Source organism: Gallus gallus, chromosome 1, assembly GCF_016699485.2.
Source record: "Gallus gallus isolate bGalGal1 chromosome 1, bGalGal1.mat.broiler.GRCg7b, whole genome shotgun sequence".
Taxonomy (NCBI): domain Eukaryota; kingdom Metazoa; phylum Chordata; class Aves; order Galliformes; family Phasianidae; genus Gallus; species Gallus gallus.
In genome coordinates, this window is record NC_052532.1 from 127157011 (window position 1) to 127180360 (window position 23350).

General features: G+C 33.7%; 1 protein-coding gene across 10 annotated transcripts in view; it reads left to right on the forward strand.

Annotated features, from left to right (window-relative positions):
• NLGN4Y (neuroligin 4, Y-linked) overlaps positions 1-17161 on the forward strand; it is a 179642-nt gene extending 162481 nt beyond the window's left edge. For all 10 annotated transcript variants that reach the window (XM_015274025.4, XM_025151226.3, NM_001171770.2 and 7 more), the window contains one exon: positions 1754-17161. In XM_015274025.4, the coding sequence (XP_015129511.1) occupies positions 1754-2603 (850 nt within the window). In that variant the 3' untranslated portion in view covers positions 2604-17161. The remainder of the gene's footprint in view (positions 1-1753) is intronic.
• The last annotated feature ends 6189 nt before the right edge of the window (positions 17162-23350 follow it).

Below are 23350 nucleotides of genomic sequence, written 5' to 3' on the forward strand. Positions count from 1 at the left end.
TATTAAGATCAAATGCCTCAGTACTTGGAAATTGATATATTTTTTTCTAGCTGCAGCCACAGTGACTAATAAATTGCTATTTTACAGAATTTACAGAATTTATTAAAAATAATAATAATAATAATAAATAGCTATCATTCCTGAACTCTTAGTTTACATCCTATTGAGATTGGAAATACTTTATCCAGTGTAATATGGAAAAAATCAAACCCAGAAACATAAACAAAACAAAATAATATAAAATTACATAGAAAATGAATTATTTCTTTAATTCAGAAATGGAAAATATATTTCAGGTAAACAGAGGGATGTCAGAATCATATGATTATTAAAGCCAAATTAACGGTCCATTTTGAGAATGGTTAAGGAATAGATCTTTATGAACAGCAAAGGAACACTAAATTTGGTAATCACGCTCATGAGCCTTTGGAAACAGAAATGAAAAAAAAAAAATGCTTTAAAATATGTAACAGTAGTTTTTCATATTCCCATAACATCCATAACAGTATACTGGAAGAAAAGGAAAATATTAGAATCATTTTCACTGGAAATAAACTAATGCATATGGGAATGGAAAGGGGAATGGAAAGTTTTCAGAGCAATGCACAGAAAATCAATCATAAGCTCTCAGTGAAACATATCACAAAGTATCTGAAAATATGTTTTACTGCTAGAGAGGATTAAAGCTAATGTAGATCATAATAGTAAACTATTAGATTTATTTTGAACTCTTCATTTGTTCATGGCCAGGGAAGTTTATATTTATCTGAGTAACACTTGCCAAAATTATAAGGATATGTGTACGCTAACCACATTTAAATACCTACTGTGCTACAGACTTCTCTTTATTTTGAATCTTTATGAAAGAAAAAAATGAGAAAAAAGATAGAAAAAAACATTATTGATGTTAAATATTTGGGTTCAGTAAAATAACAAAAAGATAATAAAAAAATTGGAATCCAAATATTTAATTGCAATTGTTTTTAAATGCTACTACTTAGTTAACTAATATAAAACTTGTCAGCTAATGTAGGTCTTATCTATAGTAACTGGGACAAAACTAAGGCTCCTAAACCCATATATAGTTCCTTGTGCACTGAACACTTAATGTAAAATGCAAATTACGGAATGATTTGTGACAGAGAAATTGTTCAAAGGCTTTATCCCAAAGTAGATATCTGAACAAAGGGGTATTAATAGTTCAGTAAAGGAACACAAGGACAAGTTGTACCCAATTACCTGTATCAGCCCTGATACTTCGTGTTTTGAAGTTTTTGTGTAACACGCATTCATTATAAATTCTCATGGTCACATGGATTTTCAACATTTTCATAGAGATTAGAAGCCTAATTACAACAGTGGAAGTAGTGGTAGAGTAACTGGGAATGTTGATGTCAAATCTAGAGAAATGCTGAGCCTAAACCTTTACTAACTATGGGAGAAGATAATTAATACTTCTCTAAGACTACTTTAGAGTATGCATCTGACTCACAAAACTCCAGATGAGCTTTTGGTAACTGAAACACATCCTTTTTTTGTTTACATTCAAGGAAGTATTTTTGCGTCTGAGATACACTGTACAGTAAGTATTTAGACTTTAGTTTACATAATAACATGCACTGTAAATATTGTGAAGTTTTCCTAGCTTCCACTTTTGGGTTAAGTGTAGGATTAACCCTTAACTAAGGGGCAGAGTTTTGTTGTTGTTGTTGCTGCTCTAAAATGACTATAACATTGCTTTTTATTTTTGTAGAGATCCAAACCAGCCTGTTCCACAAGACACAAAGTTCATCCACACAAAACCCAACCGCTTTGAAGAAGTAGCCTGGTCCAAATACAATCCTAAAGATCAGCTTTATCTGCATATTGGCCTGAAACCCCGAGTTCGTGATCACTACCGAGCAACAAAAGTTGCTTTCTGGTTGGAGCTTGTGCCACACCTTCACAACCTGAATGAAATTTTTCAGTATGTTTCCACAACAACTAAAGTACCCCCTCCTGACATGACATCATTTCCTTATGTTACTCGACGCTCTCCTGGTAAATTATGGCCAGCCACCAAACGCCCAGCAATGACACCTGCCAACAATCCCAAACATTCAAAAGACACTCATAAAACAGCTCCCGAGGATACAACAGTTCTGATAGAAAACAAGCGAGATTACTCCACAGAGCTGAGTGTCACCATTGCTGTGGGAGCATCCTTGCTGTTCCTCAATATTTTAGCTTTTGCTGCATTATATTACAAGAAGGACAAGCGGCGTCATGAGACTCACAGGCGCCCTAGCCCCCAGAGAAACACAACCAATGATATCGCACACATACAAAATGAAGAGATCATGTCATTGCAGATGAAACAGCTGGAACATGACCATGAGTGTGAATCACTGCAGGCCCATGACACGCTGAGACTAACCTGTCCGCCTGACTACACACTTACTTTGAGAAGGTCTCCAGACGACATTCCACTCATGACTCCCAACACCATAACCATGATCCCAAATACATTAACAGGAATGCAGCCTTTGCATACTTTCAACACCTTCAGTGGAGGACAAAACAGTACGAATTTGCCCCATGGACATTCAACAACTAGGGTATAGCTCAGCCCTTCCCCCCTCACAAGCCACCTGGAGGAAAGAAAGAAAGAAAGAAAAAAAAAAAAAAGAAAAAAAGAAGAGGAAAATGTTATATCATTCATTGAACATCTTGTTCAAATATTAAGTAAAAACAAGTAAAAGAGAAGGACAGTCATTATTTTCTTACTGTTCCTTCCCAAAGAAACTCTCTGATGTTAAAGATCAACTATAAGCCCTGTGAAATGTGAAAAGTGTACATTGCTGTTATAATACTGCTTTAAGATCTCAACCCCTTTAATTGAAAGTTGAGGCCAGAAGAAGTCACTTAAAATGATGTTTTGAGCGTAACGAGCAAAGCAGACACTTCTGGAACACAGAGCCACTGACTGTACAGATGTTCTGGTTTGGGTTTTTTTTTCGTTGTTGTTTGGTTGGTTTTTTGTTTGGTTTTAGTTTTGTTTCTTTTTAATAAATAAAATTAAAAATCTTTATGTGCCATACGATGAATGGCCCTTGTTAAAACAAAGACATCATCATGGGCTTTTACCCAGCATATGAAGCTGTAATCCAGATGGGGGAAATAGAGTTTTATTATTAATAACAAAAATGGAAAAAAAAAAAAAAAAAAAGAGGAGGACTGACTATGCAGTAAAATACGTATAGTTCTGTGCATAGAGGTGACTTGCCAGCCTGAACTATATTTAAAGAAACTTTGTAAAAATGTACATAGATGTGCGTTTAAAAACAACTACAACAAAAGAAGCTTTTATTGATGTTTTCAGTTTGAAAAGAGCTTTTGGAAAGATTGTGCATTCAGTTGTGACCTATGTGTATATACATTAGTCATATCACCTCTGTTTCCTCCAAGGCCAAGGGAGGATTTTCTTCTTAATTACTAGTGGTAAACAAAAAACATGCGGTTTTTCTAACATTTCATTTATATGAGGCTATGGTGTCATGCAGAGGATAAAGTTGTCTGTGTGACCTGACCTATTTTCTCTTACAGGTTACACTAGTGCATGTTAAAGTATTCATAGGAGATTGCTATTCTTTTCTGAAACCTTTTTTTTAAATATATATATATAATTTAATTTTGTGTTAGCTTTTGTTAAATTGCAACACAGCAACGGATATGAAAATGGAAAATAATACAAAAGGAACAAACAAACAAACTAAAAAAAAAACAAAACAAAACAATTACTATCATAAGCTTGTTGAACTGAACCAAGAGATATCCAATAATATATGTTCAAAGAGTCCAGTTTGTAGTTCTTGGTTATTGACATAAATTAGGAAGAGTTTTGTGCCCTGACAATAGCAACGAAAGACCCTGTTTATGTGAGCCTTTTCTGAGCAAACTAGCTCTATATTCACCAGCAGTTGCAGAGGGATCTTAGCTGAGAAAATACCTCCTCAGCTTTGCTTAACAAAAGAAAAAGTGAAATTTGAAAGTTGGGAAAATGATTCATTGGTTGGCTGGTTGTTTCTTTAAAGTGTTCAGAAACTGTTCAGAAATGAACAGCGTTTAAAGAACTTCTCTGCCCACTATGCAGTTTTGCACCTGAGGAAAGAATCTTCCTGTCAGAAAATACTTTCCTGCTTTATTACAGTGCCATTCTTAGTGAAAATTATGGAAACAGAAGCAGAGATGTCATCATAACATCATTGTCAGGAAAGTCAAAACTCTTAGCTGATTATTCCCTTCTGCCCTTCCTTCACTAGGAAGAGCCTTGCAGTGCTATCAAACAAGGAAGTTAGCAATTTGATTCAAACACCTGATTTGAATGAAAAGCTAAAAATAAGTTCTCACAGATGGAGATTGCTTTGTATTTTGTCTTAGAAATTTACTGTGTCATCAAGAGATCGTAACCAAAGATATTTGAACAAAATTGGTCTGCACTTGAACATGGTTATCCCAGATGTTTTTTGTATTATAAATTCATAACTAAGCTGCATCAATACCATATGTCCCATAGTAATCTAACACAGGATGCCTTGTACCTCTTTTCGTTTTCTACATATATATTTTTTTTTAATAAGACATCTTGGAATAGTCCTTCTGGTGAATAAAGATGACAGAGTGATTCAATGAAGTCAATACAACTTCTTGTAGCATGTAGTAAAGCAGATTCTGAGGGAAAGAAATAAAAGGAAAGTTAATTATATAACAAAAATGCAACACGTGGCTGATATAATCCCTTATCTGTAATGTACTATTACCTGACCTGGATGCTCAGGTTGGAACATGGTGAAGCAACAAGCCCAAAGTACAAGTCGTAGCAAATGGAAAACCGCCTTTCTCATTAATCCATCACAAAATGTTGATTAATGCTGACTCTAGACCAGTCCATTTCCACCACCTATGTGATGCCTCAGCTGAGATGCAGCAGTTCATAACTCTTAAAATAATAATTAAAAAAAAAAAAGAAAAAAAAAGAGAAAAAAAAAAGAAAATAGTTAAAAAAAAAGAAAAAATAAAAAAGGTATTGATGCTTGGCATCATAATCAGTTGGGTATGTTTGTAATGTGAATTACAGTATTTGTTTAGTACTTCCAATTGTCTTCTGCTAGCAATATGTACAGTACTGTGTCAGGCTTGTGACATTTGGGTAAAAAAAAAGTTCCTGTAAGTGAATGATTTTAGCTTTTAAAAGTAATTGCAATCAAGTTGATTTAATAATTCAGTACATCTGGACTGATGTATGATTTATAGAGGGAGCAGATTTATAGGGTCTTAATAGAATTCTATAATAATAATAACAAAATATACTTTGAAAACTATAAAAGAAAAATAGAAGTACTTTCCCAGGCTTATATTCTTGACCTTATGAGGCACGCAGGGTTTAATGGTTTCTTCTGTTATTGTTTTTGCAATCTTTTGTTTTTTTTTGCCTTAAGTAATGATAGAAGATATATATGGCTGGACACATATGTATAAACTTTTCAGCATTTTTAATAATAAATATCACAGTATTTTCTAATGCTTTGTGCAAAGAACTACGTGTTCATCCTTTTTTTTTTTTTTTTTTTTTAATAGAAAGTCTCTCGGAGGTACATTTTCTGTCCCATCTCCACTTCATTATCTAATGTAAATGATGCCTTGATACACAATACATGAATATTAAAATAACAGAGGTTTTGCCGTTAAGTTAGCATTGAGTTTTCATGGCTTTTCTAGTTGTATAAGGCTACCAGTAAAAGGAAGGAAACTGAGCAAATGAAGACATGAGAATAAACTCCTTATATTTATCATCTGTATGAACTGTAACTCCCTTCGAAGTAATGATTTAATTGGTCTTCTAGTATTTTCTGTAACACTGAAAAAGAACTTAGGTAAGCAGCTTCCCATATTAATGTGTAATTTAGCAGCTGAAAAATATATCTTCCAGATTAAGGTTCAAAATGATTCAGAAAATCTAATACATCCAGTCTCCACAAGTAAATATACTTTTACTTTGTATTTAAAATTTAGGTAAATGACAAGTTTTGTTAGAAAAATATGTCGGAGTAGCAATATAAATTACTCATATATGTTTAGGGGATTTACATATATTGCAGATATGTCAATATCATTCTTCCTTCAAAAGTTGAGTAAGCAAATATAATTTGTTCTTTTATGCTATTAAATTCATCAATCAGGTTTCCCTTCACTGGAAAGGTACATAGACATTTTAGTAATTTTGGCTGGGTATTGTTTGCTTTCTGTAACTATTCTATTGAATACAGGTACTAACAATCAGGTTTCGTGAATTTTGAGAGTATTATTGAAGAGTATTTGCAAAAAGCAAAGTCTAAATGATTCATATCAGATTTTTGATATGAAAACCAAACTTCCGAGATACAAACATATTTTGTGCCTACTGACCTAATCAAGCAGCTTGAATTTTGAATATTCAATTTGTATATAAAGCTTTTGCAAATAAACTGCAGATTTAGAGTTGTTCAGCAAATATGTTTTACTACAGGTAAACTGAAATTTCACAGCTTGCTTAGAGATAATTCATACACAAGAAAAGAGGCTATAATTGTGTCATTTCTGTGAACTGTTCACCTTAAATTGCTGGGTGAACTCAATAAATAACCTTTTTTTGCAGTTATGGATTTCACATTAAAAAAAAAGCTTCAGAAGTTTGCTCTTGCTAATTAAATATTGTGTTGTTTTCTTTCTTTGATGTCTGAGATATAGATCTGCAGATTAGTATGTTTCTATTTGCACATAGACATATGACAACTAAATGGTATTTTATATAACATAAAAATCGTACAAGGGAATACCATGATAATTTTGTGCTTGTCTCAGATTTGTAGATATACATCTGTATTATTTAGTGTCAACTGTTTTTCATATTTTCATCTACAGCTGTTTGACATCACAAATCTCATCAGCCTGAATCTCCCCAGAGGCCATTTGCTGCTGGTAAAACTGGGATTTTCATCCCACTAGAAATTATGGTATTATGCATTTAATATCGTAATGTTTAAAAATATTTCTCCTCACCTCAAAATAAGTAAGATAGTGACTTTTTATTGAAGCAAATGGAAAATAAGTGAGGGGTTTGGAAATGTTTAAATAACTTGCTTGAAGTGTAGCATAATAAACAGCATATCACTTTGGGTTGCAGTTTAGATTCAAACCATTTTGTTTGTTTTTCAGCTATGGCCACCAAGGCTCTCACTCTGTTAGTTATGTTTTTAGAAGTTATGCTTTCAGTTTTTTATGACCCTCTCAGACTAGTTTATCTAAATTTTACTGTGGTAATGAAACCCAGCTCACTCAGGAATGGTATATGTATGTTCCTCCAGAAGTAATTCATCCACCATTAGCTATGCATTTTCTCCAGCAATTTAAAATCTGTGCAACTGTTTGGAACATGGCTTGTCTTTCACATCGCTATCACCGCTGCTGAAATGTGCACCTCACTGTGCTCACATCCACTATTTGGTCTCCACAAACATTTGGCAAGTGTCAATGAATATCAGTGGGTGCCATTTTTTCTTCATGGAGAATTTCAGTTCCATACCTTTCCTTAATTTACAGTTCCATGGCAGACACCATTTTGTCAGACTATCCATCTACTGCCATAATATCAACATTCGCCTCTGACGTCATGGGCCAACATAATAAAAGCAGAGGCATTACTTTTGGAGCTGCCTTCATTGTTGCAATCCAATCACAAAATCCAGGTCAAAGAATTTTGTCAGAAGCCAAATGAACTGAAGAGGTAATTAATGAGAATATATGTTAGTATTGTAATAACTGAAATGTAGAATAAGCATGTAATAAATTAGCTACATTTGATGTTTTTCAATTGAAAGTTGACAAATGTTTACAATATGTACATTTTCCCAACTTCATTTTCTACCCCTTCCCCACAAAAAATATCAAGATATTTCCAGCCAATTCTAGTCATTTCGTGAATATTCACTCACGTAAATGAGAAACAAAGCAGATGACATCTTCTTGTTTCCTACCCTCAGGTACTGAAAGCATAATTTTTTTTCCCACTCCTACTCCTAGTTAGGAATTGTAGTTTATCCAGATACTTCAGGGTAGTCCCATTCCCCAAATTCTTGGTTTAATAGTAAAGGAAATCCAGACTTAGAGCAAACATATATTTACTTAGACTAGCAAGTAGTTACCTTTCTCCTCTACAGCCAAAACATGGCACAAAAAAATTGTGAACTTTAACTGTGCTTTATTTTAAATCAATATCTAATTTCTAGAGACCGCTTTCTCTGCTTGTGATGTCTCATGTCATGCTTTTTGCTGTACCTAACTCACAGTACTTACTCATATCATCCCATATATCTTATCTCTATTTCATCTATTTCCCTGAGAGATAAAGATGAATTTCTATGTTTTGTTTGGTTGTTTGTTGGTTTTTTTGTTCTGTTTTCTTTTTCTTTTTTTTTTTTTCTGTCACAACCATTATGTTTGACCCCAGATGTGTTCTATTCTGTGCTGTATGACTGATGGAGCATTTTTTATCTGTCATTTTCCTTGCCTTGTTTTTAGTGCTCAGAATGTTCCCCCTGAAGGACTATTTACATAACAGTATTTACATAACAATTTGTAATCTTTGAGTCTTCATCTCTGTGCTGCCTGCACTTTGTGTCAGTCCAACAGTTGTAGTTTGACATGGTGCTTGTCTCAGTGGGAAGTGTCAGCTTGGAGTCAGGTTCTCTTGTTACTCTGCTATTATTCACTGTCAGTATTTGGTTTTTTTGTCTATTGTTTGTGAATCAAAGATAAACTAAATTAGTTCATCATGATAACACATACCAAGTTTTCTCAAACACTAAAATGTCATTATTCTTAATTTTAATTCTTGTTTAGGTATACGATTTAAATTACACTGTATCATGAAAACAACAAAAATAATCTAAAACATTCTCATTTAAACCTTTTACAAACATCTCACATCAGAGCAAACTAATAGATGCCTGTCACAGATAGCCTTTAATGACAGGAATTCATGGTATATTTGTGCACTGGCTCCCACCTGATGAAGATACTTCCTTCTAATATCTATGGAAATAAATATAATTACTATTCTCATGCTTAAAGATGATATTACCTTGTATCAAAAATGTTTAAACCAGCTAAGTTGAAGCTCACAGAAACTTCAAATACTGAGGAGCACTCTCTAGCATCCTGCACTGGTGGTTATTTTGTAAAAGCAACAAGCTGAACTTGATGGAGAGTAGTTGCACTGAGTGCTTTCTACACTTCAGTCACCGTAGAGGCCACTTCAGAAGCTAGAATGGAATTTGCATGTTTCAGGAATAGGATGCTGACAAAACATTTTTAATGGAGTTTGTACTTTCAAGAGTTCCTGTAAGCAGTAGCAAAGAAACCGAAGGGAGAAAGGTTTGAAATAAATAGGAATAAAATGTGCATGGTTTCTAAATGAATTTGACAGGCAGAAATACAAAATGATATGATGTAGTGAAGTATGAACTTAAACCAATGTGATGGATTTCTATGTAGATTGGTCAACAGAATAAAAAGAGCAAATTCTCAAAGGGTAGATTTTTACAGGGACTAGTTAAATAAAATCAGTAGAGATAATTAGTTTATAATGGGATTTTGAAAAAAAGCATTGTGTTGTAATGCTATATCATACGGGTTTAGATTTGAATATAATCTACAGTACTCATCTGAGTATTGAGAAGTACAAAATTAGATCCCAAGATGCCCTCCTTTTGCCAGAAAATAGTGCTGCTATGGTAGAAAATACAACAAAGTGAAATGTGCTCTTATGTCTGTAAATGACTAAAGAAACTTTCCAATCATTTAATTCCAAGAAAGATGAGGTGCCAAACTTGATAAATATGGAATAATGAAAATAGAAACCAGGCACAGGTCCCACCTAGGGAGCCATCTTGTATATAGAGTCCAACAGACAGGAATTATGCTGAAAATCTGCTTTCCTGGTGCAGAGGGGTGGAAAAGAAAGGTCCCTAGAACATGCAGTGTTCCAGTAACCACTGGCCCTTGAGACATCAAAAATAATATTTGTCAGAGTTGCTTGGATCTTGGGGTATAACCACAGATCAGGTGAATATGCATGTAGTTAAAATATTTTCTTTCATTTGCAACAACTCTATAAATTACTGCTTCAATAAACAGTAAGTACAAAGATACTTACCTTTTCTTGCTGAGTCTATGGATATAAAGTAATGTATGCCAAGGACATATGGAATAACTGCCAGCAGCTCTCAGACCTGCAGCACACAACTAAAGACAGCCAAAGACTATAACTGCTGGAGCTTTGGGTAGCTGACAGCTCTATCAGCCATCACATATTCAGCTCCTGCTACCAACACACCATCTAGAAATTGTGTGTAAAGTATTTTCTTGTGGAGGACAGTTTGTTCCTATTGAAGGCTGTCATCTATCTAGGGACGAATACAGATTAAAATATGGTAATAAATTGGTAACTGTGCTGACATAGCTGGTTTACAAACAACTTTCTTGGCACTCAGCAGCTTACTAAGACATGAATAATAAGAAATGTAAAAATCTTTTCAATAAGGATCTTGTGAAAGACAATACCAACCACAAAATAGAAAATGCAGATAATTTTGGTTCATGAAATCATTGTAGTTTGAAGTAATTCAGCAACTTCTATAAATTCTCCTGAATTTGGAATTCACATTTAATAATATGAAGCCTGCAAGTAATCCTGGAGGAGTAGGGAATCACAACAAGTCCCATTTTGTGGATTTATGCTAAACTAAGGATAGTTCTCTGTATGTACCCGAGATATTGCCTCATCTTTATGTGTCCCCTGGAATTATTTGGTTTTGATGTCACCTTGCATAGTTTAGCGGACTACACATTTGATCTTGTAGAAATCTATTGTCATCTCTGCTCTTCCTAAAAGTACAGAAATAAACCACAGGACAATTGAAGTGTTCTGAGTTACACAGTATCATACATCTTTCCACAACAGTCAAATTTATTCTAACTTTTATAACTACAATTCAAACATTTTGAATTTTCCTAATATTGCTTTAATAAGAAGGGAGAATGACACTATCCACTTAATTTCACAGGAACAGCTGCAATAGATCTAAAGCAGATGATTGTTATTTTTTCTCATCTGTTAAGAAAATCAACTTAAGGCATACTAGTACTTTTCTCCTTCTTGATGGGATTTGAAAAAATTAATTTTTATTTATTTTAGTTTTTCTTCGGGGTTAATTTAGAAACTTATAAAACAAATGTGAGCTGATTCAAAAACATAAACCAGAGCAGTTCTTAAATGGAAAATAAATAAATAAATAAATAATAATAATAAAAGATAAAATGAACAAAACAATATTGTTTTTACTTCTGGGATTGTTATATACCTCCACAACTTTAACAATCATTTTCAGAGCAGTTTCTGTACTATAAAATTTGAAGCATGAGGACATGGAAGTCATTTTATATCATATCTTATTTGACAAAGTATAAGTACGCTTTCTAGTTGAGGGACCTAGAAGTCTACTTATTTAGACACCTGGGACATATTTCTACGTCTATCTGTGTGTACAGATATAATTATGACATATAGAAGTATGTGGTTATCATTTGCTTCTTGGCTGCCAATTTTCAAAGTCAGATTACACAACTTACTTTCAATGATTTCTTATCACAGAATGTGAAAGATACCAATGCATTTCACTGGTATTTTGGAACACATTGTTTTAATTTCCCCCCCCCCCCCCCCCCAGAAGTGTACACTTGTTTTTCTCAAAGATTTACACAAAAATGTAACTGAGGAGGGTAGCTGGAAGTACAACTTGCCTTTTATTTTCTTCACTAATTTGGTGAATATGAGTCCTCAGCTGTCATAATTCTGCTGCAGATTCTAGTTCTCAGTCCTCAGAAAAAGAGAATGAACCTCATTCACCTGTGAGAAGTGAGGTTATGGATAAAAGTGTGGGTAAAAGTGAGTGATCCAGAATGGACAACTGAACAGAGGGAATACTGAAGAAAAAAAAAAGGAAAGGATACACCAGAAAAGAGGAAGAGAGAAGAAATAGGAAGCACACAATGAGAAAAATAGTTCAGAAAACAGTACACAGAGCAAGAAGTAACACTGTACTGCTAAAGTGTGTTTATGTTAGTATTTTCACTTGGACCAGGAGCATATTGTAAAAGAAAATCTCCCCATTCCCATTTATCAAACCTTCTTCACAAAGTAAACTTCGCTTCACATTATAATCAGTCTTGGGACAGAGCTGGATTCCATTTCTATGAAGGTATCTACTGAGCCAGATGATCTAGGACTGCACGCCCTGTCTCCAAGCAAATCGCTGAGATCTATGGATGCAAAACAAATTCTCTGACACTTCTGCACAACCCTGGCATCAGTTCTTGTCCCTCTTGTATTTTACAGGCTAGAAATTTATGAATATGGCTTTGGGATATAAAATGATGGACATTTCCCACCCTGTCAAGGCTAATTCATCTTGCTTTCAAAGTTCAGTTCATGGTTCACTGCCTTTGTTTTCAACCACAAAATGCTTCCTAAACTGTAAAGTCTTAAAGCCATTTGCAAAACATTTACTTGTCTTGAAATTCTGCTCAATTCCATTAAAAAAGAAAGCAGTTCCCACTGTTTACTTTGGACATACTGGAAAAAGGGTACTAGTTTTCCCTTTTTCTTTAAATATAGCAGACACAGGATTAATAGTAGGTCTAATTCTGTTTGTTACCTGCTTTTATAACTCCAAATCTTTTGTTAAACATGTTAGTGGCAAACTACTTCGTCATTTTATTTTATGTTATACGTTCCTGACACTAACGTACAATGCCAGCTACTCAAGGATGATGTGAGTGGACATACACAAGAAAATGCTGCTATTACTGCTAATCTTCAGGACTGCAAACCTTTTTCAAAATGAATGCCTAATTTCACTGCTGTCCTATGGCACTGCTAAATCTAGGCACTGCCATATTTCTTGTGTTTTGCTATTCACTTTAGTAATACTTTTTATTATGAGATTTTGGGGATATGAATTATGAATATCAGTGTTAGGCTGCGTAGTTCCTCTCTGCTTACATCTAATTAAATATTACAGCTGGAAACAACATATTTTTCACAAGACTTTGCAAAAGGAATGGAGGGTTATACGTTATGGTTTATTTTCCATTTCAGACATGGTGAGTAATCTAGTGTTAAATCTGATATTTTTATCACTTTAGCTTTTCATATTTCAGTTATAAGCCCTGGTATTAAATAAGAAAAGTACACAGAACAACATATTTTTTCCTTATTTCCCTCACTATTCTGGTATCAGGTCAAAAACTCCTAGGTTGACTTATAATCTACTACAAAACCTAAAGTTTAAGACCTTTTAATTTAAAGGCATGTAAAAACATGCATTTTCAATACATAAATTAACTTGCATCAGACTCTTAAAAAAAAATCTTGAAAAAATTAAAGAATTATGAACAAAAATTATAAAAGGCATCCTATCCTTGTAGAAAATAAATCCTGTGCCTATTGCTGATTATGATCTACTAGCCTACGCACATCACTCACTGCCACTGTCTTTAAAAGTACAAATCAACATTCTAAAAACATTTTAAAAGCTCATGTTCTTTAACATGAGTAAAATATTGTTTGATTAAATTTAAATTTGTGTAGATGATACTTCAAATCCCATTTTATTTCACTTTTCCTCTTTTCATCTAACTAATAATTGTTAACTTAAACTTTTAAAAGCTCTCAAGATTTCCCAGGAACATGAAACCTTTAGAACAAATAATAGGCATAAAAGCATGCATAATTTGAAAGAATCAAAGTAAAACAGCTTTTTAGACAATATTTTTTTATTATGTTTTGCAGTCCTGATGAAATTATATGAATTAAAAAAACAGAACAATTAACATTTGAAGAGGTAATTTTATCAGAGTGTACTGCATTAAAACTTAAGTTGCTGCATTTCTAGTGCTGTTTTAAATGATGGAGTTAGAAAATCTGAAGACCTCAAATAAGCAAAATGTCCTATTTCATTTTATCAAACCTATATCACCGTGAAAAAGTTTAAGTTCAGAGGGACTAAAAATGCAGTTTCCTTGAAGTAATTTCAAATCAAGCAAGAAAACAAAAAAAGGATATCCTCAGTGCTGAGGAAAGTATTTTATTTTCTTTATGGGTCAGTGGAATTATACAAAGTTGATAATTACTTAATTCTGAATATCTGACTCTTGCATGCATAAGATTTATTGCAGCATTTTCGTTAGATTTACTTTGTGAAGACTGATTTCAAGCTAGATTGAATTAAAATTGATATGGTAACAGGAGTAAAATCAAGATAGGAATCAAAAAAGTTTGTGGAAAAAAAAGGAAAAGAAAAAAAAAAACCTTCAGTTTTAATTGCAGGAAGTATTTGAAGAGCATGAAGAATTGCAGAACCTGACATAAATTTGAAGTCATTCAAATTATTGTATTTGAGCAAGGAAGATTTGACTCTCAAATGGATAGCTGTTTCTGTCATGGAGACTTTTTTATTGTTTGAAGTTCTTTGAACAATATCTGTGATATCTTGTCTGTAGACCCTCTGAACACATTAGCCACAGTCGAAACAACAAATAAAAATATCAACAGTGTGATAGTGATATTAGAAGAAAATAAGCCTATTTAGTAATCTATAAGTCATCCCATGAATATCAGAACTTCTGAATCTGGATATCAAAATATTCTTTCAAGGTCCACTTTTCATAATTCAATGCCCTATCACAATAAGTTAATCTGAAATGATCAAAGCTAATTAGCTTTTAATTATTATACAATGGAAGCATATATGCTTCACAAGAGAGAGTGAAAACTGAATACGTGTAAATTCAAAAGTGTAGTTTGCAAACTAGAAGCAGAAAAGCAATCTCAACAACAACAACAGGAAAGCTTTTATTGCTGCTGAAGCATTTGGATAATGCAAAAATTCCTTAATTCTTTCTATTTATTAATGGCTGTCTTCCAGGACACTTAAATAGCAGATATTATATACCTTGTGTCATAATGATTTGCAGATTTAGAAATCACAGGTATTATGAGGGAAGTCTTAGTGGTTTAGAAAGTTGCTCTTGCTCTTTGCTTTCATTTTATTATTCTGCCTCCCAGTTTATAAGTAATTGGTATGATTGCACCAAGGCAAGTACTCCTCAGCTATTCAGGATGGGAATAATGATGTAGCTAGCATTCAGCAGCTCTGGACTGCTCCATCATGGTTCAACTACAAACATCCTTCAAGATATCCTCAACTGTGCGTGAAGGAATAGTTTTTCTGACTTCTGCTCTATGTACCCTAGTTAAATCTAGCCAAAAAAAAAAAAAAAAAAAAAAAAAAAGACCAGTGGGACAGAGAATGAAGACAGTTGCTGTAGTTCTCTCTGGTCATGCAACTATCAAGAAGGAAAGGAAGAGTGGAAAGGCATAAGTAAACAGTGAAACCCAAAGGGAAGATGCACTTACAGTGAAGGTAGAAGCAGAATAGATATAGCACTGTATTTGGAGAAAAAAAAGAACAGAAAAGAAGAAGGCCTGAGCTGTGGAATGTGCAGAGACAGAGGTAAAACTGATGGAGAAACTGAGAAAGACTGGGTGTTCAGGTAAATAATTAATTTTCAATAATAAAAATTGAGTTGCTAATGTCAGAAACACTAACATTTTTTGTTAAGCTACTCTAAAAATATATATATATTCATACTTGCAGAAGGTTAAAAAAATCCCACACTTATACCTAGCTCCGATTGGAACCTGCACCACTAAACCCAGGTGAGTGGGATGAGAACTACACCAAAAATTTGGACTTTTTCATGGCATTACAGTGTTAGTGGTTTTCCATGGCATCAAGGAATAAATGTGATTCAGAAAGGCACAGACATGGAGAAGAAGAAGCTAAAAGACAACCTCATTGCTCTCTGCAATTTGCTGAGGAGGGGAAATGGAGAAGGCGGTGCTGGTGTCTTCTCTGTGCTGATGTCAGAACACGTGGAAATGACATATATCTGCACCAGAGGAGATTCAGTCTGGGCGTAAGGAAAAATTTATTTTCTGTGAGAGTAGCCAAACTCTAGAATAGATTTCCTGGAGAGGTGGTTGCTATCCTAAGCCCGTCACCGTTTGAGGCATTTGGATGTCTTAAATAATATACTTTAACTTTTTTGTTAGCCTTGAAGTGGTCTGGCACTCAGACTAGATGCTTTTTGAAGGTTCCTACAACTGAATCATTCTGATTGTAATCATGAACTGTCTGTAGCAAGCATTTCTGAAGTATCTCTGAAACATTTTGATTGAAGTTTAATAATAAAAAGAAAACTGCTATCAGGACAGAGTGTAAAGACATAAAAGGACTATGTCATAAAGACTGAGTAGATGGAGGGACAAGGTGAGTGACTGCAATCAGAAGTAGAAAGAGTAAGTTTTGTTCACTCTAGAAAATAGCTACTGCATTCTGTTCAGTTTTTCTTCTAAACATAAAGAAGAATAATCTATCTTAATCATCACAGTCCACTGTTTTCTCAAGGAGTGCACCATGATAATGTTTGGTACTTACTTGTAAATCAGCTATTCTAATGTACACTTATGACTTTTCATTTGGAATTCTGAATGCTCACTGTCCTGCCACCACTACCTCAAGAGGTCTTCTAAATGGGTCCACAATCACTCCTTTGCCTAGTGCCAGACCATGATCTGTGAAATCAGATCTATTCTCTCCTGAGCATTTCTGGGAGATGTGTTCATGGACCTGTGCATCTGCAAGCACAGATTTTGTTTCAGTTACCCAGACTAGCATTCTCAAGCAGCAGAAAATCTAACAGATGGTAGATTAGTGGTAATTTATCATTACACAAGGCAGAAAGGATGGAAGGAGGAGTTACAGCCGCAAGTGTGAAGAGGCACCTTATGCTACAAAGACATGCCAAGAACCCAGTGGTGTTCTTTCAAGGGTTCTCTGGGCCATGGTCTGCAGTTGAAAAATGTCTCTCCTATCTCCTTCGGAGGATGAAAGTCATAGTTCCTTAAATTGGACTACGTTGAGAAAATCTTAAATATCTTCTTTTCCCTTACCCCATCCCCTTTATTTTTTATTATTATGTTTAAATACATCAGAATTTTTTATGAGAGTTACTTATGTGAAAAGACTGCAAACATTCCCATCCAAATTCTTGAACATAGATGTGGAAAATGTTTGTTCACTCACCTGTCATAATAGGTTTCCTCATACAAGGTCAAATGAGCAAGCAAAATTTAGACCTGAAAGAGTTATGTACCCATTAGAGACTTTGGAAAGCACTATGCGTGCTTCTGTAAAGCTCTAATTACTAATCCTTTTATCATGGATATATAAATTAGCTGAAATCTGTTCCCTCTAAAAGCAATAGCAAATTTTGAACTATGTTGAATACTGATGAATCAAGAAAGGTAGTCATGCTCTCTTAAAAATAAGAAAAATATGTAATAGTTTCTTTGTCCTTTCTAAATTGAGACCATTTTAATGTGTTTTTCCTCTCTACTAGAAGATGAAAAAAAAAAAAAAAAACAAATTACTGGTTTTGTATTAATAATATATTCTAATTTTAGCTTATCCATAGTAAGAAATTTACAATTAATATATTTATAATGTATTTACAGGATTTAGCTTATTCTGACTGAAACATATTTGTCAATCTTTTTTTTTTCTCTTTTTTTTCCCTATTTTTTTTTTTAATTAAAGATATCATCAGGATTAGTACTCACACATTAAATTCCAAATTTTAAGTCTTGCTGCAGTGTCACAGTTCACCACTGAAGACTGGAGAGAATATTGACTATTACAAAACAATATCCAGTTTCACTAGCATTTTACTGGACTAAATAATATAGAAACAAAAGATTCAGTAAAGCAAATGAAGCCCCAGGAAAAAGGAGGTATTCAGATTATTTCACTGATATCAAAGATTAATTTATTCCAGTGTTAGGATAAATTATCTTTTGTTATCTCATCAGAGATTTCTTTTTTATATGAGAAATATCTTCGATGCTTACATATTTATAATCCTTTTTTTTTTTTCATTCATAGTAAAATTGGGTGAGTCAATAGAGGGAAATAACAAAAATCACAAGATTTTAAATGTAATTTTAGATATTAATATATGCCTGCTTCTGTCAATGTGTCAACATTTCACAAATAAGAATCAATTAGCATATTAATAGCGTACAATTGTCTGTAACAATTTACTACTCTATTTAAGAAGATGAGGGAAGGGGGATGAAAAATGATTGAATTTTTATTATACTAGAAATTTTTCACTGAATTGTATTCATATTGAAATTTTCAGTATATTTTTCCAAAAATAAAACAATAAAACTTGTTTTTCTTTGAAAAAATTGAAACCAGAGTCACTTTTTTATTTTTAGTATTTTGTAAAATCAGTTTTCTAAAACAACATAAGACTAAGACAAATGAAATCTCAGTCTACGTAGTTTACTTTGTGGATTGTGCACAACAATGCTCAGTTAGCCCAAAGACAGATAAAAAAGTAAAATATCATCTAGTAAGCATACAGTCATGCCACATGATAATATGACATTACCAACCCCACACTGTGTCTCACCTTACACACAAGAACATTTTTAAAAGTTTCAGTACATCTCAGGATAAAGGGAAAACAACATATAGTATTTGGATTATCTCATCACATTTCAGTTGAAAAGTAATTTTTCTTAATCCTTAAAATTAATAAAAAAATGATCACATATGATCTGATATTAATATGAGAGGTGGTTCAAAGTAAGAAAGGTAAGAATTTGCTTAATTCCACAATAATTAGGTATTTGTCAAAGAAGCAAACACTTGTGTGTTTCCTGTGTGATGCAGGTGACGTTTAGAGCACTAACTGTCCTCACTAACTTGAGTAAGATTTCAACTTATCTTTCTTATTTCACAGAATAGGCTCAAGTGTGGGTTTGTTTTGATAAGGACACTTGTGCCAAATGGCGTTTAACCCAGAAGCAGAACAAAAGAAACAAACAAAGTGTGTGCGGTAAGAGAAACAGTGTTTTTTCTAAAGTTGATTTTGAAATAGAATAAACTACTTCACTGAATTCTGTGGAGCTTTGTCTATTCATCGCATATAAAGATTTCCGTCAGAAACTCTTCTTTGCATGTTTTGCTACAGATATATATGCTTTTATTTTTCTCTTTTTCTGCTCTAGTGTATATATATATATATAGTCTTTCTATTGATGAAAATATTATGTTTTGAAGACAATATATAAACAAATTATTGAAAATGCCAGTTCCCACAGTACTGCGTTTCTCAAATTAGTTTTTCTGATTTTCATAACTTCTACCATATTAGTGTTAATTTACAGACAATTAAGGATACACAAGACTATTTTTGTTATACTGGTTTCCAATAAATATATTACTGATTAAATATGTCTTAACATGTATATTTGCTGCATTTGTGTCTTCCATTTAGCAGTAGTGCTGGTATCTCTGCTTTTTATCTTCTCACAGGCTATTCCTCTGCACTGTAAATAGCACCTGAATTATACATTATTATTATTTTATTATTTTTCTCGTTCCTTTTTTTCTTTTTGATGGGTCTATTTTAGTACTATTTTCACTGTTTAAAGTCAGCTTATGTCAGGAGCAAAACCTACCATCTCTTGCCTGAGCCCTTCCTTCAGTTTCCTTGTGTTTGCCTTCAAGTTAAGTTGATGACAAAATCTAAAATCGTGGCAGGAAACTAACAAATGATCTTGACGTTTATCATACAGAGCTACAGGAAAAAAAAAAAAAAAGTGGGAAACTGCTGAATAGCCATCTATTCTGCAAGCACAGTTTGAGAGGAGAGGAGACAAAAAGTTTGTATCAGAATGGAAGCAATTGCTGATTTTCTCCAGTACTTCTCTACACCTAATTTTAATGTCTCCTCTTACTGATAATCCTCAAATCAGAAAACTACCCTCTGATAAATATCCATTTCTTCTTAATAGAATAATATATTGCTATAGACTGTTGCTGTGAACTTAACGCCATTATTTTTTATAAAGTTCAAAGATTCATAGAAATATTTTCTCTTTATCCATCTATTGAGATATTTTCTTTAGAGACAAAACAAAATATGGGACTTACAAGGTGTTTTGAAATTATCACTTCCTGGCTTTCTTCATGCTTTTGAAAGACTGTCTTGCCTTCTATATCATCGTGCTTTGTAAACAAATACAGAGAAAGCCTATGAATGAACTTCAGTCAACATTTTATTTGTTTCTATAGACATTCCTTTCAGCTTGTTTTCATCCTAATTTGTACTTCATCTTCACTCCTAGTGAAGATGAACAAACTACTTTATTTCCTTCTGCTAAAAAACTGCACCTCTGCGCTCGATGTACTTTTGCATAGACACTACCCTGTCTCTGAGAGGAAAGCAACAGAGAGAAGGGTGAGCATAAACGAGAAGATTAATTTTAATGTATTCTCCTCCGGTTTGTATCCATCAATTTTCTCAGTCATGGTCATGTACCACATGACAATAGCAGCTTGGCAGATCAGTTTTGATGGTAATGATAAGACAAGCCATTACAGCTTCCTGCTCTCAAATGAGTAACACTATTAATTCTGTAACTCATCGTTGCTCATAATCAAGCAGGACAAAAAGTTTCACAACCGTAATGTCATCATTTGCCCACAGATGAAAAACAGGCAGTTTAGATAATGAGTATTTCTGTTATTTTTCTTCCCCATCAGCATTTCACTCAACTCCTTAGTTCTCTCTGAAGAAGACCTTAAGACAACCTTTTTATATCAGCCTTGTATGTCTAGGACTTGGCTTACTTCAGTGAAAATAATGACTGAACAGACTCAACCAGATCTCTTAAGCACACAGAAGCACAGAATGGCTTGGATTGGAAGGGAGCTCAAAGAGCACTCAGTTCCAACCTCCCTGCCTTGGACAGGGTTGCCAACCACCAAATCAGGCAGTAGGTCAGTCAGCCCAGGGCCCCATCCAACCAGGCCTTGAGCATCTCGAGGGATGGGGCGTCCACAGCTTCCCCAGGCAGCCCTTTCCAGCACCCCACTACTTCCTCGGTGAAAAGTTTACACCCAGTGTCCAACCTAATCTTCTCTGTTTCAGTTTAAAACCATTTTCCTGAAAAAATCTTTCATTTTTAAGTACTGATGAAAGTCTAAATTATCAAGAAAACAATTGAGAGTTTTTGGAAGCATGTTGGTGTTACAGGTCTATAACTGAAACTTTGATAAATTTTATAGATATTATGTGTGCATTTGTGTATTTATCTCAGATTTTTTTTCTTGATATTTGGTGTTTTCTACAATAATGTCATATATGAAAATTTTTAAAAATCAATTATTGGAAAACACACACAGTATATATATTACAGTAATACAAAATATTCCTTATAATCTGAATTGAGTAAGTTTGGAATTTAAACAGAACTGCTTGTGTTGAACTCCTTAAGAAAGGACTGAGTGTTCTAATACACATGCACACAATATCCTTCAACTACAAGAAACTATCAAAAAAGTCATATGTAATTTGAGCAATCATCAAAATTTTACATCAAAATATTCAGTAAAAAGAAAAAAATCAGTTTGTCAGAAAATCTGAGAAGTTCATTTCACATTATTTCTCATAGATTTTTTATAAGCATATTTCCAAAAAAAAGATTGTGAGTAAATCAATGGCATTTAGTTCCTTCCCAAAGGAATTAAAAGATTAACAGTAGATCTTATCAGTAAGGTATATAGTTCTGGTCATTTCTCTTGTACATGATTGCATAAGATCATTCTACTTGTCACTGCAATTTCTTATAATTTGTCATTATTCAGTGATGAATGATGTATGTAAAAGCAATCTAAAACAGTGCTGGGTATCTGCTGCTAAACTTCACCACTGCAAGCTAGCAGCATAGGATAATATTAGCCCCACTACTGTTGCTGACAGAGTGAAATCAGAAGCCACTGTACTGAAACTGGTGAAGTAAATACTGTGCACTGAGTAAAGAGACTTGAGACAAACTTGCTGTCCATTGAAATTTATCCTCAAGTCTCAGTGTGTAATAATTAAAACTGATAAAAAGTACTGTGAACAGAATGAATAAACACCTGCCCCCTCAAGCTCTCTCACACCTAATTCAGGACTAACTGTAGTTTTTCTAAGAGTAGGAACTGAAAAGGAATGTGTAGAAAACAAAAGGATTTTTGGCTTTTTTTTTTCAGAACATAGAACATTTTTCAATATTTATTTGCTTTGTTGTTTTTGTTGTTGTTGCTGTTTGCATGTTGTTATTTTGAAATAAATTTCTGACTTTTTTTTCTGATTACAAAATAAAGATCTTCCAAATAAATTGCAACAGTTCTGATTCAGAAAGAACATTCAAGAGGGCTTTGCTATTACTCCTGGGCAAATCTAAAATATTTTAATATATTTTAGTTCAACAGTAGAACCAGAACGTATTAACTGTTCATATACAGCTGATTCAGCGCTATGTCACATACTTAGATAAAACCCTAGTGCTGTATAATTACTTTTTTTTTTTCCCCTAGGTGCTTTTCATTTATTTTAACCTATCAAAGATACACTTTCACAGCAACTTCATTTCTATTTAATAGTTAACCATGTTGTGTATCATCCTTGTTACTAGTCTTTGTATAAGAAAAATCAGTCTATTATATAAGCTGCATGCTGGAACAGCACAACTTTTCCTAAATAACCACTGATTTGGGGTTGTTTGTACTCGACACTAATTTTCTTCTTGTTTTCTTCTTTTGTTCTCTTTATATAGGTTAGGGACGCAATATGTCTTCAAAACAACTTTCAAAACAGATCTCCTATTCCGTCATGATTCATACTTGCTATTTTGTCCTTATTTAAATGTGACCAGGTATTGGATGAAGAATAGGGGAAAAGAAATGACTGACAATCTTTCCAGCCTATTTCCGCTCCAGAAAACTCTTCCTGCCACATCGGACTAGTCAAGCTTGCAGGAACTTGAATTTCTGTGCCACATTCCTTATTCCCCAGCAGACAGGTAGTGAGATGAAGTCACTATCTGAGAGTCAAAAGCAACATGACAATTAGCTTTGAGATGAGAACACAGGGAAAACCTCTGTTTTCAATAAGAATTCTGAAAAACATGTAGAAAACAGCTCTGTGAGGATGAGAAGAGCTTTCAGATGTACTATCGGCAAGGATGATAAACAACTTTTCTTAAAGCACTTTTTATAAATTCAGGGAAAAGGAGCCCTGGGGCAGA